The sequence below is a fragment of the Neovison vison genome, chromosome 6 (genome assembly GCF_020171115.1).
Source record: "Neovison vison isolate M4711 chromosome 6, ASM_NN_V1, whole genome shotgun sequence".
Classification (NCBI taxonomy): Eukaryota; Metazoa; Chordata; class Mammalia; order Carnivora; family Mustelidae; genus Neogale; species Neogale vison.
This window is the reverse complement of record NC_058096.1, coordinates 118,016,563-118,032,933: the sequence shown is the minus strand read 5'-3', so window position 1 is coordinate 118,032,933 and position 16,371 is coordinate 118,016,563. Positions and strand designations below refer to the sequence as shown.

The 16,371-nt window shown below is 37.8% G+C and overlaps 1 protein-coding gene across 1 annotated transcript; it reads left to right on the top strand.

Moving 5' to 3' along the window:
• The first annotated feature begins 143 nt into the window (after positions 1 to 143).
• Positions 144 to 16,056, top strand: FBXO45 (F-box protein 45). The gene is made up of 3 exons (XM_044252094.1): positions 144 to 699; positions 8,170 to 8,526; positions 12,859 to 16,056. The coding sequence occupies exons 1-3, from the start codon at positions 385 to 387 to the stop codon at positions 13,042 to 13,044; spliced, it is 858 nt and encodes a 285-aa protein (XP_044108029.1). The 5' UTR covers positions 144 to 384; the 3' UTR covers positions 13,045 to 16,056.
• The last annotated feature ends 315 nt before the right edge of the window (positions 16,057 to 16,371 follow it).

The following is a 16,371-nucleotide window of genomic DNA, read 5'->3' as shown; positions in this document are numbered from 1 at the left end:
GCGCCTCAGCCAAACAGTCACATCCGGGGCCGAGAGGAACCGCGAGCTAGCTGGGCGTGCGCCCTTGCTTCGTGCCCTCAACCAGTATGGCAGAGCCACGGGCGCGCCGCGGGGAGGCCGTGCGACTCGGGCGGTTCCGACGCCCGCGCTGAGCCGGGGAGGAGGGGCGGGGGACGCCCGTGCAGCCGGTGCGTCTGCCCTTAGTGAGGCGGGGCGCGCGGCGGACGCCCCCGGGCAGGGGCGGGAGTGGTGGAGGGCCGGTGGTTGGCTGTGAAAGGGGCGGTGAGCGAGGTTCTCTGGTCGCAAGGCGAGGCTTGGCCTCCCCAGCAGAGACGGGGAGAACCGGCGGCGGCAGCGGCGGCCCTTGGGCCGGCTGGTGAGGCGATGGCGGCGCCAGCCCCGGGGCCTGGGGGAGCCTCCGGCGGGGCTGGCTGTAGCGGCGGCGGCGGCGCGGTCGGCGGTTCGGGCTCAGGGTCTGCGGGGGCAGGGGGCCGGCTGCCTAGCCGGGTGCTGGAATTGGTGTTCTCCTACCTGGAGCTGTCCGAGCTGCGAAGCTGCGCCCTGGTGTGCAAGCACTGGTACCGCTGCCTGCACGGTGATGAGAACAGCGAGGTGTGGCGGAGCCTTTGCGCCCGCAGCCTGGCAGAAGAGGCTCTACGCACGGACATCCTCTGCAACCTGCCCAGCTACAAGGCCAAGGTGAGGGAGCCCCGGGCCACGCCGCTGCCCCCAGTCCCGCTTCTCTGCGCCGCGCTCAGTCTCAGTGCTTCTCATCTAAGCTCTGACTCAGACTCCTCGCCTCACCATCCCGCCTTTGCGCGGCTGCAGTCAATACCTTACCTCACCTCCCCCCTCCATAAAGATCCTCTTCTCTTTGAAGTTCTGGTCCTTAACATACCCCACTTCCGTGATGTACTTTTTAAAGGACCAGATAGTTTGCAATTCCTGGTTCCCATCACTCATTCCACTTTCTACAGTCTTCTCCCCAAAAGGCAGACCACCCCCCCCTCCATTTTTGTACCTTTCAGTACTCTTATCTTGTTTTTTATGAGGTCATCTCGGCTGTCTTAACACCGGCTTAGTTTCTAAGATGTTTGCTTCTCCCCACATTCACCTCACCTTTTCCAGGCTCTGATTTTTAACTGTTTTTCCCCCCTATTTTCTCCCAAGTTCTCTAATTCCCTCCATTATGTTTCGGGCTTATGAGTGTGGTCCTAGATATTCTACTGTGGTCGTAGACTTTCTACGTGGTCGTAGGCATTCTACTAGGTTTCAAGATACAGGCTTTAACAGGACATCCCTTTCTTCCCCATGGGCACCACTTAACTGTCCTAATGCTGCCTTGTCTCACTATTTGGCTACTTCTCTACCAACTTTTTCATAATTCCACCTTGATGGTATACCTTTTCTGTTCCATTTGTCATCTAATGTGCTGATACCGGTTTTGCTGCCTTTTTGCCTCCTAGTTTCTTGGGCATACTCCTGCCTTGTTCATATACAAGTGAAAATTTCAAGTAACAGGTTATGGCAGGGCTGAGAAGATTCTTCAGGCAATATAAACAAAGGCCTGGCGCTTGTATTCAGTTGGATAGATAACTGTTCAGTACAGCAGTCACTGGGAGCATAAATGAGAGAGGATGAAGCCTGCCCTAGAATGTGGTAAACATAAAAAAATACATTAATAACTAAAAAGGGCAGATATCACTTTTCAAACTAGACTGTCAAGGAGGGGAGTCAGAGTAAGAAGTAAATTTTTTTCTTTATGAAATAGATATAAAATTTATTCTTATGTAATAAAGGAATTTTTATTTTAATACAATAAGGAATATTGCCATTATGTATTTCAACTATCAAATTTTTATTAAGTGAAATAACTTGTTAATTTATTAGGACAATATTTGTACATGGTGGATGCTTAGTGGATACTAGTTGTAATTTATGTAGTAGAGCGCAGAACATGGCAGTTTTGTCCTGCTTTGCCTGAAAACAGATAGGCTTTATACATTTTATTTAGCTTTTTTTTAAATAAACCTTATTGTTTTTACTTATTTTCAACAAGACCTTTTTGTAATTGTTCTGTAATGTATCTATTTACACGAGTCCAGATTCATATTATAGTATGTGTTAGGTAATGTGTTCACGTGAGCCAACATGCAAAAGAAGCAAAATAATATCAGCAAAATGTCTTCTTTTGCATGTTTGCATGTTTTGCATGTTGCACCAGCCACCCAGTTTAGTTTCCTTTCTTGTATGCAGCCTATGTTACCTGTTTTTTGTATTCTTCCAGAGATATTTTAGGTTTCTTAGGTTTTTAAACACTTCATGTGTCTTTCTACCACACTCATGGTAGGTATTGTAAACTAGTACTAATCATATGTTCATTCAGATGTTGCAGAGCTTTTCTTGCATGTCTTGAGAATAAAAAGATTAATTCAAAAGAAGTCAGATAGCTTAGTAAGGAAGTCCTCAGTCAAGGAGAGAAGAAAAATGTATAGAAATAACACATGATAGAAATTTCTCTTGTTAGAGTTACTATAAATACTAGAAATAGGGGCGCCTGGGTGGCTCAGGTCATGATCTCAGGGTCCTGGGATCGAGTCCCGCATCAGGCTCTCTGCTCAGCGGGGAGCCTGCTTCCCTCTCTCTCTCTCTGCCTGCCTCTCAGTCTACTTGTGATTTCTGTCTGTCAAATAAATAAATAAAATCTTTAAAAAAATACTAGAAATATATATATTCACACACACTAGAACTTAAGTGAAAGGAAAGATGTACAAGTTGAGTGGAGACTTGGAGAAGTTTTGAGGTTAGGATTATATTTGAGCTGAATTTTAAAGATAGGATTTGAATATTTTACTAAGAAGAAATACCCTGAGCAAAGCAGGACAAGAGGAAAGCAAAGGATTTGTAGAGTGTATGTTTTTATTTTAAAAAATGTGAGTGCCAGGCACTGTGCTCAGTTTTGCAAATGCAGTGGAATAAAAACAGACCCAAAACTTTATGAATGCCTTACTTTTTGGAGCTTACAGTTTAGTGGGGAGTGGGGAGATAAATAATTAATAAAATCATCATACAGTTATAAAATTGCATCTGTGGTAGATACTGTGAAGGAGAAGTACATAGTACTCTGAATGTCAGTAATGGAGGATTTGACCAAGGTAGCGAGGTCAAGGAAGGCTTTCTCTGAGGATACAATGCATGAAGTAAAATCTGAACAGTAAGGCCAAGGGGAGAGAAAAGAGCCTTCCAGGAGGAAACTTGATGAGTATGAGGGGTAGAAAACCCATCAGTGTGGCTGCATCATGGAGAGCAAAGGTGAGACAGGTTTTAGAGAAAATGAAAGAAGTGGGTTGAGGCTAAACTATAGGGAAGCCATTTTGAATTGTAAGCAAGAGGGGGTTAGGATTGTGGAGATTGGTGTGATTTTTTTTTTTTTTTGCATTTTTAAGAGGTTATTTCTGACTTCAGTATAGAGAACAGATTGGAGGAGGACCTTAGAAATATGGGTAGATCAGTTAGGAAGTGGGTAGTGTAGGAGATGGGGAGAAATGTAGGAAATATTTAGAAAGTAAAATCTACAGGACTTGGCAATAGATTTGAAATAGGGGTGAGGGAGAGGGAGATGCCAAGAATGACTCCTAGATATCTCAATTATATAATTATGGGAATCACCTGGGCTAGATTTAGGAGGAATAACCTGAGTTCGATTTTGGTAGAGTAGAATTTACAGTGTTTTTGAGACATATGAGAGATTTCAGATAGTCAGCTGTTACAATTTGGAGCTTAGAGGAAAGACTAGAGATATAAAAGGGTTTAGGGAGATTGAATTGAAGAAGTGGGAGTATAATTGTAAAGGTATGTTGAGACTAGATATACTATGGATGTTCTTGGCATATCGGCTTCATTGTATAGTTTGGGCTTTATTCTCCCATTTTAAACCGTAGAAGTTTGCACAGAGGAGTGACAAGAGCTGTGGTTTAGAAGAGCTAGGCGATAAGATGAACTGGACAGAACAGGGGTTAGTACCTATACCAGAGGTCCTTAAGACCTGAACAAATACGCAGAGCAGAGAAGAGGATGTCTGGGAGAGCTATCACAGAGAACAAATGCACATAAGTGGACAGCTGACTGGGAGTGAATGAGATGAAGAAGAATAAAGATAAAGTCATAGGATTTCCAGGGAGCCTGTCCAGCTAAGAGGAGGATGGGAATAGGCATAGGATAGCATAAAACTCAAAAGTATTTGGAATTTCCAGTCTATTTAAGATTTGTCTTCTTTTTGGGGCGCCTGGGTGGCTCAGTGGGTTAAGCCGCTGCCTTCGGCTCAGGTCATGATCTCAGGGTCCTGGGATCGAGTCCCGCATCGGGCTCTCTGCTCAGCAGGGAGCCTGCTTCCCTCTCTCTCTCTCTCTCTCTCTCTCTGCCTGCCTCTCCATCTACTTGTGATTTCTCTCTGTCAAATAAATAAATAAAAGTCTTTAAAAAAAAAAAAGATTTATCTTCTTTTTAAAAGTTCATATTTTAGGCTGCCTGGGTGGCTCAGTGGGTTAAAGCTTCTGCCTTTGGCTCGGGTCATGATCCCAGGGTCTTGGGATCTAGCCCCACATCAAGCTCTTTGCTTGGCGGGGAGCCTCCGTACCCCTCTCTGTCTGCCTGCCTCCCTGCTTACTTGTGATTCTCTCTGTCAAATAAATAAATAAAAATCCTTTTTAAAAAAAGTTCATATTTTGTATGTCATCAAGGAACAACAATTATTTCAGTCATACTTAGCATTTAACTATAATATATTCTCTAATTTTTAGACCTAGATCCTAAAGTACGTCTTAAAATTGTTTGTTTTAATGTAAAATTTAGGTTGTGCATTAGACTGTGAGACAGGAACTATGGATTGTTTTTTATTTATTAATTTGTGTATTTATTTTCCATTTCATCTGAATTTTTCAGATGAAAAATTATCTTAACTATAAGGATATAAATAAAAGAAAAATTATCAAAAAGTATTGAAAAGATAAGGACACAACACGGTAACAATGTCAATATCAATGAAGTATAAGGAAATTAATAATTCCTTAATGTAACCAAATTGTTAAAATTTCCAATTGTTTCAGAAATGTCAAATGCTATATTTTTAATTTTAAGTTTATTTAATCAAGATCTATATAAGGTTCTCATGGCAAACAGTTGATATATTTCTTAAGGCTATTTTATTTTATTCATTCATTCATTTATAAAAGATTTTATTTATTTGAGAGAGAATGAGAGAGAGCATGAGAGCAGGGAGGGTCAAAGGGAGCAGACTCCTGGTCAATCAGGAAGCCTGATGCGGGATTTAGTCCTGGGACTCCAGAATCATGACCTGAGCCAAAGGCAGTTGTCTTAAAGGCTATTTTAGCCAACAAATTCTGCCTCCTTCTTTCCTAACTCCCATTCCTGCAACTTATCTGTTGAAGAAATCAGGTTGTTTACTCTGTTTCCCTCAATCTGGACTTTGCAGATTTCATTCCCATAGTGTTCCTTAACATGCCCTTCTGTTCTAGGCTGAAAGAAGCCGGATCAATTTAGTAAGATTAATGTTGTTTTCCTGTTGTTTTTCAATATATTTTTTACTAGAATCAAGTAGTTGGGTTGGATACAGACTTCTTGTTTGTTTGTTTTAGAAAATTTTTTAAAAAGATTTTATTTATTCATTTGACAGAGATCACAAGTAGGTGGAGAGAGAGAGGAGGAAGCAGGCTTCCTGCCAAGGAGAGAGCCCGATGCGGGACTCGATCAGGACCCTGAGATCATGACCTGAGCCGAAGGCAGAGGCTTAACCCACTGAGCTATCTAGGCGCCCTGTTTGTTTAAGATTTTATTTGTCAGAGAGAGAGAGAGCATGCACAAGCAGGGGGAGAGGCAGGCTCCCCACTGAGGAAGGAGCCTGATGTGGGACTTGATCCCAGGAGGCTGGGGTCATGACCTGAGTCGAAGGCAGATGCTTAACCTCCTGAGCCTCCCAGACATCCCGGGTTGGATACAGACTTAAATGTTGTATGGTGCCAACTATGATGGATAAGAACTTAGGAGAGAGAAATTGGGGATTGGGTGGTTCCAGTTAGACTACCTTCATATAGGTGCAAGACTAGATCTCGTCTTAGAGGATATAGGATGTGTTTGAGAAGGAAAGCAGGTATATTACAGACAGGGAGAATGAGGTGAAGTTAGAAAGGGAAGTAGGAACAACCATACCTGAAGGGCTTTGAAAACCAGGAAGAAAAATGGTAGTTAGTATGGAACCATCTGTGGTTATTGAACTGGGATGAAATGTAATAAAGGTGCTCTTTTAGAAAACTAGGTCTGGAAAGAAATTAGGAAGAGAGTTAAGGACTGAGTTCTGGAGAGTTTTAGGGGGCAGAAGTAGGATGGCCACCAGAAAAGAGTACAGTGAAGAAAGATCAGTCCAGAGTAGTAGGAAGAAGTCAGAAATCTGAAGAAGTGGCTGTCAACAATGTCTCTGTGACAAAGAGAAGAAGCATAGAGAAAAAGCAATTAGTATTTATAAGAATTGGGGAATAGACATAGGTAAGTATTAGTTAAAAATTTTATAATAAAGATTTTATAAAGTATTTTATATTTTAGTTGTTAAACCCTCTTGAGTTTTTTTTTTTTTTTTCCTCTTGAGTTTTTTAATACTTAATATTTTGGGGACATTTTACTCCCCCATTTAATCTTATGTTCTGATTTTTTTAATGTGCTTAAAAGTAGGAACAGATAGGAAAAAATTTAGAAATATTTCAGTATTATAGCCTCCTAAATCAAGCAGGGGTTTTGTTTGTTTTTTGTCTCTGGTCTTCAGTGCAGCAGTGAAGCAGTGAGGTACTGGCTAATAGTGACTGAACACTGGATGAAGAGATACCTGACTTCTCTTTGGGGTTCTTGCTCTAACTAGCTGTTGAGTTTTAGGTCTCAACAGCTGTGTTGCACTAGGTCTTTTTGAGGCCCCTCCTAATAATGAAATCTTTGATTCTGGAGTTGGTGGCTTAGGTTAACTAAAGCAATAAGCCCCAACCTTTGGCTGCTTTGAGGTAGTTTGAATAAAGTAAAGAAAGAATTTCAGCAAACATATAAAGCAAACACTTTATTTTTTTCTCCCTCTCCCAAATCAGAAACTTTAAATTACTAAAGCATGGGAAGGGTTTACTATTTGTACAGAGTAGAAATTTTTGTACGGGGTTTTGGAAGCTTAAAAAACTGGTTAGTACAGGTCAACTAATTGTCCTATCAATGGTAGCTATTCGTATTGACTATTTCCTTATAAACTTTAGTGTTTGAAGTTAGGTGCTATTTATGGGGTTATTTGATTTGGTAAAATGAGAGTGGTGCTGTCTCAGTATGTGAGTAATAACTGGCAAGGAAGCTGAGGATCTAACATAGTTTGTGGTTATTAAAATTTTTCATAAACTTTAGAGCTGCTATGACTAAGTTCTCTGTTAAAATATTTTTTATGACAGTATTGCCAACATGAAAATTATACATCCCTTAACTTTTTGATATAAAATACTAAATATAAACAAGACTAGAGAAAATAGTTTAAAGAACCTCCCAAACCTATCACCAAGCTTTACCAGTGATTAATTCATGGACAGTCCGTTTTCATGTTTACCCCACCCACTTTTCTTTGTCAGTCCTAGATATTTCAAAGCAATTCTGAGATATCGTCATCCATAAACATTTCAGCATTATCTCTAAAATATAAGGATTCTTGTGTATATCTTTAGATATTTTAAGAAATTGATTTGGAGAAATTAAACTACAGTTCAGAATTTTGATCAATAATGAGACAATGTGACTTTAAAAAATACATATGTGTGTGTGTATATGTGTGTGTGTATATATATATCACTTTATTGTTTAAAAACATGGAGCCTAAAGCTTGGTACCTTTTTTGTTTTTAAGATAGAGAGCACACAGGAGTGGGGGGGGGCATGGGAAGGGGCAGAGGGTGAGGGAGAGAGAGAATCTAAGCAGTCTCCACCCCTAGCATGGAACCCAACCCAGGGGTTAATCTCACGACTCTGAGATCAAAAGCTGGAGGCTTACTGAGCCACCCAAGCACCCCTAAAGTTTGGGTACTTTTTAATGTTTGAGAAAAATCAAATTTCTGTTCCTTTGGTCTGTTTTTCATGTTTCCAGGTACGTGCTTTCCAACATGCCTTCAGCACTAATGACTGCTCCAGGAATGTCTACATTAAGAAAAATGGCTTTACTTTACATCGAAACCCCATTGCCCAGAGTACTGATGGTGCAAGGACCAAGATTGGTTTCAGTGAGGGCCGCCATGCATGGGAAGTGTGGTGGGAAGGCCCTCTGGGCACTGTGGCAGTGATTGGAATTGCCACAAAACGGGCCCCCATGCAGTGCCAAGGTTATGTGGCATTACTGGGTAGTGATGACCAGAGCTGGGGCTGGAATCTGGTGGACAATAATCTACTACATAACGGAGAAGTCAATGGCAGTTTTCCACAATGCAACAATGCACCAAAATATCAGGTGAGAAACTGGGTATTTTCTCAGTTCTGGTCCTTTGTCAAATCATGCCTTGATTTGTTTTAAATTTACAAAGTTGTATATAGTAGCTTTCTATGTCTTTTTGATAACTTAAAAATAGTGTAATTGGCCTTTCTTTGCTACTCTAATAATCTTTTAGTATTTCCATATTTGTTTCCTGATACATATTTGACCTTGAGCAATCTTATCTTTGCTCTCAGTTGGGAGTTGGCAAACTTTTTCTGTACAAGGTGGGTAGTAAATAGTTCAGGAATTGTGGTCCATTTGGTCTCTGTCACAGCTGTTCAGTTTTGTTTTTATAGTACAAAAACAGCCAGAGATGATATGTAAATGAGTGAGCATAACTGTTTTCCAGTAAAACCTTATTTATGGGCTGCAGGCAGATTTGGCCCAATGACCATAGTTTCCCAACTTGTGCTCTATCTAGATTGTCATCTTTCATATATCATGGCACATCCAAATCTCCTTTTTCTAGACTTCTTACTCCCACAAATGCACCATGCACATGCACACACATACCCTCTGCTATTCATTAATTTTTGGATTCAAAGCCTCTTGAGGTGTCAATGATTTCTATAAGACAGGCAAATTCAGGCAAACGACTGCATTTTTTTTTCTTTTCTTTTCTTTTTTTAAGATTTTATTTATTTATTTGACAGACAAAGATCACAAGTAGGCAGAGAGGCAGGCAGAGAGAGAGGAGGAAGCAGGCTCCCTGCCAAACAGAGAGCCCAATGTGGGGCTCGATCCCAGGGATCATGACCTGACCCAAAGGCAGAGACTTAACCCACTGAGCCACCCAGGCGCCCCTATTCTTTTCATCCTAGCCTTATGCCATACTCACTTGATTCTGGGGTCAAAATTATATTCTTATTTGTAAAAAGCCATATGATTACCATAGAGTCAGCTGAGTTTAAAACACAGTAATTTGACAAGAAATTGGAAGTTTTGGGGCACCTGGGTGGCTCGGTGGGTTAAGGCCTCTGCCTTTGGCTCAGATCATGGTCTCAGGGTCCTGGGATCGAGCCCAGCATCGGGCTCTCTGCTCAGTGGGGAGCCTGCTTCCTCCTCTCTCTCTGCCTGCTTCTCTGCCTGCTTGTGATCTCTTTCTGTCAAATAAATAAATAAAATCTTTTAAAAAAAAGAAATTGGAAGTTTTAAGGATTTATAGACTTAAAGATAAGAATATTATTAGAGTCATATCATAATGATAAAAGAGTTAATCATATAAGGGGATACAACAACGGTGTAAACATATATGCACCTAATAACAGATCTCCAAAACGCATGAAACAAAAACTTACAGAACTGAAAGAAGGAATAGGTAAATTAGCAAGTATAGTTGGAGATTTCATTACTTTTTGTTTTTAAGTCTATTTTAATATATATTTATATATTATATTTTTAATATATTATAAATATATAAATTATAATATTTAAGTTAATATAGCAACTTCAACTTTCTTATGCTTACTATTGCAAGGTATCTCTTTTTCTCTATTCTTTTACTTTCAATCTTTGTGTTTAAAATGGGTCTCCTAGAGGGCATATAATTGGGTCTTTTTTTTTTTTTTTTAATTGGGTCTTTTAAATCTATCCCAATCTCATAATCTCTGTCTTTTGATGTGAATGTTTAACCCATTTACATTTAATGTAGTTGTTAGGCTGCTTGATGTTGTCATTGTCTTTCTATCACTGAAGCTGTGTTCTTGTTTAAAAAAATCTTTTTTCTCTTTGTTTTTTGGATTAGATAATTTCTGTTACTCCATCTTCAAGTTCATAGATTCATTCTTCTTACTGTATCGATTTTTCTACTAAGCCAGTCTAGTGAATTTTGGTTATTTTACTCTAGAGCTCTAAAATTTTTGTTTGTTTCTTTTTTGTAGTTTCCATTTCTCTACTGAGAATCTCTGTCCATTTATCAGTTTAGATTTTGCTTTAATTCTTTGCACATATTTATAATAACTACTTTGAATTCTTTGTCTGCCAAATCAGTTTCTCTTGACTGCTTTTTTTCCTCAGAGTATGGATTATACTTTTCTGTTTCTTTTCCTATCCAGTCAGTTTTATTTTTTTATTTTTGAAATTTTAAAAAAGATTTTATTTTATTTTTTTGAAAGATTTTATTTTATTTTTTTTAAAAAGATTTTTATTTATTTGTCGGAGAGAGCAGAGCACGGAAAGCTATAGGCAGTGCAGGCAGAGGGAGAAACAGGCCCCCTGCTGAGTAAGGAGCTGGATGTAGAACTTAATCCCAGGATGCTGGGATCATGACCTGAGCCAAAGGCAGATGCTCAACCAACTAAGCCCCCCAGGTGTCCCATCCAGTCAATTATTTAAAAAAAAAAAAAAAATTGGAAATTATAGATAATATGTAGTAATAATACTGGAATGTTTTGTTTTTAGAAATCACTGTTTTTCTGAAAAGTATAGATGTTCTAGTAGGCAGTTAAGTTGCCTGGAGTCTTCAGACTAAACTCTGTCTCCACCATGGGGTATAGCAGCTAGGTCTTTGTTCAGGTTTGTTTGTTTGTTTTTTTGGTTGGGGGATAGAGGTGTTTGACTTCCAGCCTGATTCTGTGGGGATTTCCTCTTTGTCTATGTAAGATAGTGATCACACAATGATTTGGGCAGTTTATTCTCGGATTTGGGGCTCATCATCTTTGTGGTTCTGTTTGCTTATGGAGTTCCTCCTCTAAGTTTCTGGGTGCTCTGCCATCTCTCAAGTTTTGCCCTCTGACACCTAAAGCTAGTGAGACTTATGCTTTCTGCTCCCTGTGTTGTGTGTGTGCTATACACTCAATCAATCAATGGTGAAGCAGACTTGCAAATTTCACCAGGAATGGTTCTGTCATCTTAGTTTCCATCTTATGTAAAATAGGGACAAATATTAGGATAGATGGGAGAATTAAATGAGATAATACAAATAAACTACAGAATGAATACCAAGCAAAATATTCACTTTTCATTTTTATTGTTTGTTTTGTTGGTGGCAATAGTGGTGATGGTGATGTATTTAAGGCATCCAGGATGTTTTTAGGTCCATAAAATGGGGTACAAGTTAATCTATGAGTTGGGCAACGGGAAGAAAGAAGCAGATGTTTACAGTTATTTAAATACAACAAAGAAAAGTAACAGCAACAGCAGGAATTGACATAATTGGGAAATACTAAATTCTGATTTTTGACTGCAAATGTTAGGACTTTCTGCCTCCAAGTGTATAGGTGAAACAACCTTTTGTAAATGCAAATTGTAAAAATAAAATATCCTTATTTGTCTGCTTTCCCACTTTTCCATGTGGGAAAAAAGCTGGGTATATTGTGCTTCTGCTTTAGTTTAACAATCAGTGCTGCTGTTTTTATAACTGGTATTTCAGAGCAGTGGCCTATAAAATGACTAGTAAGCTTATTATGCATCTTCAGAATCTATAGTCAGATTTGGCTCCTCATGATTATATAAGTTCAACAGTATATTTAGAACTGCTTGTAAACTTTAGATGTTATGTGTTTTTTATTATGGTAACTTTTTATTGTGATAAAATATACACAACATTATTTATTGTTTTAACTATTGTAAGTGTACAGTACAATGGCATTAATACAATGTGTGTATCCATCACCACTATCTATACCTAAGACTTTTTTGTCTTCCCCAACACAAACTCTGTGCTCATTAAACAATAACTTTCCATCTGTGTCCCTTCCTCTAGCCTCTAGCAACCGGTATTCCATTTTCTGACTCTACAACTTGAATATTGCAGGTGCTTCATATAAATGGAATCATACATATTTATCTTTTTGTGTCTGGCTCAGTTCATCACTTATCATAATGTTTTCAAGGATCATCCATGTTGTAGCATGTATCAAAATTATATTTCTTTTTTATGGCTGAATAATATTCTGTTGTACAATACTAGAATAATTTGAAAAGTTTATTTAGATAACTTGTGTGTGTTTGTGTGTGTGTGAAATGTACCAAGTTACAGATTTTAGTAGTAAACTTCCCAAGAATTAAAACCTTTAAACGAAGAGTAAATAAAATCTGGGAACTGTTCAGGGGGAGCATTTAAATTTTTGCTATTAAATGTAGATCCCATCTTAAAAAATACTTATCAAAATAAGCATTTGTGATGAAGTTGAGATATCTTGTTTCTTCTAGATGTTTCTCCCTGACCAGAAAACTTCTCTGATCATTTTTCCAGATAATTTTTAAGATATATATTCTTAATATTTTCAGCTTGTTGATTTGTATGTTATTCTAGCTATGCCTTTTTGGTGAGTTTCCTTCTAACCTTATTTTGTTGTTTATTTACAGATAGGAGAAAGAATCCGCGTCATCTTAGACATGGAAGATAAGACTTTAGCTTTTGAACGTGGATATGAATTCCTGGGGGTTGCCTTTAGAGGACTTCCAAAAGTCTGCTTATATCCAGCAGTTTCTGCTGTATATGGCAACACAGAAGTGACTTTGGTTTACCTTGGAAAACCTTTGGATGGATGACAGTGGCTTTCTTGGGATGAAAGACAGAATGGAGGAGATACCTACTTGTGGAAAGTAGAATCATGAAGTGACAGTGTCATACATGCATGCCCAAGAAACATCCTGAAAAACACATGAAATTGTTAACTGGAGAAGCAACTCTATGGCAGAGATTATCTTAGTGTTTCCTCTTTGTACTGGGCCAGAAAAATCCTCAGGGTTGCAGTTGGTTGAGTGGGCAGTAGACATATGCATGTTGCAACAGATTTTGTCTCTAAGTTAGCAATGTGTCATTACCAACTTTTAAGGTGAGATTTTAGAGATGCTATAAGAGGGATAAGATAAGGAAATAGCAAGATTTTTAAGTAGTGTGTTTGTGAAGAAAGACTGATCCTGTTTTACAACTGCCTGTTTTTTCTCCAGACCCTTTTTTCCAGCCAGCTTGACTATTAGAAAAGTATGAAACTGGTTGGGTTTTATTTAATATTTTTAATATATTGAGAAGCATGGTCTGCCTGGACTGCACTTCTCTAACAGTGAGATGTAAAATTGTGCAGCTATTTTAAAAGTTGTATGTATAATAAGTGTGTAAAAAAACTTAAAAAAAGGACAAAGGGGTTGCTTTGTTCTAGTTCAATTTCTTAAAAACCACTACATGGTACAAAATTACAGTAACATTTAGGGAAAATTAGGTAACTACAAAGAAGAGGATTTTAAGAGGAGATGTGTTGTATTGGCTCATTTTTACATTAATTTGGTTTATAGTTTCCATAACTGTTACAGTCTAGTATTTTTTCTTTTAACAATCAAAATTATTGTATAGACCCCTCGATCTCCTGGTTTAAGATTGAGGGAAGGCAAATCTATTTCTAATCATACATATGTCAGTAGTAATAATAATAATGTGCATCTTATAGTGTCGGTTTTATTTTTTGGCCCTTTGAGAAAGTATCTCATAATAATACAGAACATTGCCATTTGCTCTTATAGGCCTCAAATATGAAAGCTGTTAGTCACAGACCTTCAGAAAAGAATAATTGGTCCTTTTATTTTGTAACTTTATAATGCTGTAGATACTACAATTTTTTTTAAATTTTATATTGTTTACATCATGGCAACAAATCTAAGCCTCAGACTCTTCGTTGGGGTTATCAAGAAATGTTTACTCACCCAACTGAAACAGTGCCAGCCTGAACCCAGGTTAAGAATGTTCTTAATCTCATTGTAGATAATTGCCCCCATGGGACTTGAAATAAAATACCTTGCGCTGAAAACTTCAGGTTGGCAATATTTTGAAGATTTCCTTGTAGAAGAGCTTGATATTAATCCTCTTCTTAGTTTTTGACTCATAAATCCGATTTCACTAATATTCTTGAATTAACAATCTAACATAAATGAGCTGAGATTTTCTTTTGTTGTAAGAGAAACAAACATCTTTCTGTATGAAAGTATAACTGTATGGTTTCAGATACATCTTTGTGATAAGACTTGGCTAAGGCGGGTGGTTCTTTGCCTTTCAGCTTAGTGCTGTGTGTAATTTTGTTTTAAATCTAATCAAGTTAGGGACAATAAGCAGCTGCCTGGGTTTTTGGCTTGCTCCTCAAGAGTTTAGATTATCAATACTTTTATGAAACAGGATTTCAGTGATGAGCAAAGATTTATTTTTGCCACCTGACAGGTTCACAAATTTTTATTGCGTATTTGGTATGTTGCTTAAAGGTGAACTCTGTTAATGATCTTTTCAATATACACGTCAAGAAGAAACCTCCTGGAAACCATATTTAATAGTACATAGTGAAATTATATGTTAAAAGTGTTAGAGAATATAGCTGCTACAGAAATTGATTTTTCTTGGTGTAGAACAAGTCAATTTGGCAAAGTTTAAAAATTGAAGAAAAGAGGTTTAGGATGAAGGTTGATTAATGATAAAACAATAAAGTCCCTTATGTACTTTATTGTTTTTTTTTCAGGGTGTGATATAGCCAATTCTAAGAACTTTTGCTGAGAGTTTTGCTTATAATTTTCGTTTTGTCTTATTAGTGTAATATTCATTTAATACTCATTTGTAACAAAGTTTTGAAGGTGCTGAATGGAAAACAGAAACACGTGGTTATTGCACACTGACCCTAGAATCAAATAATTGTGTCAATATTGAACAAAAAGCCATTCTTATCTCAAAGACTTAAATTCTCTAATATGCTATTTGCAAATTTTATAAAATGAAGGTTCATACTTAGAATGAGCATCAGGGGAATGAAGAGCCTTCACTTATAACCTGATAAATTATTTTATTACTGGAGACCAATAGTAGTTGTACAGAGAATATTAAACTGTTAACAATGTTTAAGGAAAAGGAATCTCTTTCATTGGTGCTGAGAGAGCATTCAGGTAGAAGACAGTTGCACCTGAAGTTTAAGTATAAATCATCTAGACCAGTGGTTCTCAAACTTAGCTGTGCTTTGGAGTCATATGCATTTTGAAAAATCTTGTTCCTTGGGTCCCCTACCCTAAAATTCTGATGTTGGTTTGGGATACGACATGATCATAGGATTTTTTAAAACTTCCTAGGTGATTTCAGTATGCTGCTAAGTTTGAGTTTTAAATTCACCTTAAGTCTTCTCATCTGCAAAATTAAAAAAAAAAAAATCTTTGCTCCCTCCCTTCACTACCTCACAAGCATATTGAAGGTAAAGGAGAAAATAATAGGAAAATATTTGTATGATGGATAAAATGTGCTATTGAAAGGCAAAGTAGTATTGGTTGTATTTTAGCTAGAACTATGATCAGGAAAGAAAAATGTGTAATTGAGTTTATCTTGTTGACTTGGGGAACTGGGAGCATTCTCTTTGGTTCTTAACTTCAGCAAAGCATGCAGATGTGTAAACAAACAATACTATTATTCACACTATGGTCTTCTGTCATACTTGAGATAGTCTGTTTTAATTATCTGGTTCTACATAGGAAAGAAAAATTGAGGCTGAAAGTCTGTAATGGCCAATGGCTCATAATTCATTAAAACTTTTCATACAAGGAGTTCTGTGGTTAATATATTATTTCATAGTTAACCATTATTTTTTTCATTATCTGACTTGAATATTAAAAGCCATTTATTTCATCTTCATTCTTATATAAGTTTAGGTATAGATTTTATAAAGCACCTAAAGCAAGTGGGTTTTGCCCAGTTGAATACTTAAAGTCATGGCTCAGTGATGAGGCATCTTCTGCTTTTTAGATATGATTTGACCTGGGAAAGAGAGTTGCAAAAATAACAGCCCTAAACCATATAATAGGCATTACAATTAACTTTTGATTTAAGTCCCCAAACTGCTGTTTATATAGACTATAATA

Bases quoted from the DNA above. Each gene is read 5' to 3' on its own strand.
- FBXO45 (XM_044252094.1), top strand. From the start codon at position 385: ATGGCGGCGCCAGCCCCGGGGCCTGGGGGAGCCTCCGGCGGGGCTGGC. The intron at 700-8,169 runs GTGAGGGAGCCC...TCATGTTTCCAG, and splicing joins TGCCCAGCTACAAGGCCAAG to GTACGTGCTTTCCAACATGC. The intron at 8,527-12,858 runs GTGAGAAACTGG...GTTTATTTACAG, and splicing joins ACAATGCACCAAAATATCAG to ATAGGAGAAAGAATCCGCGT.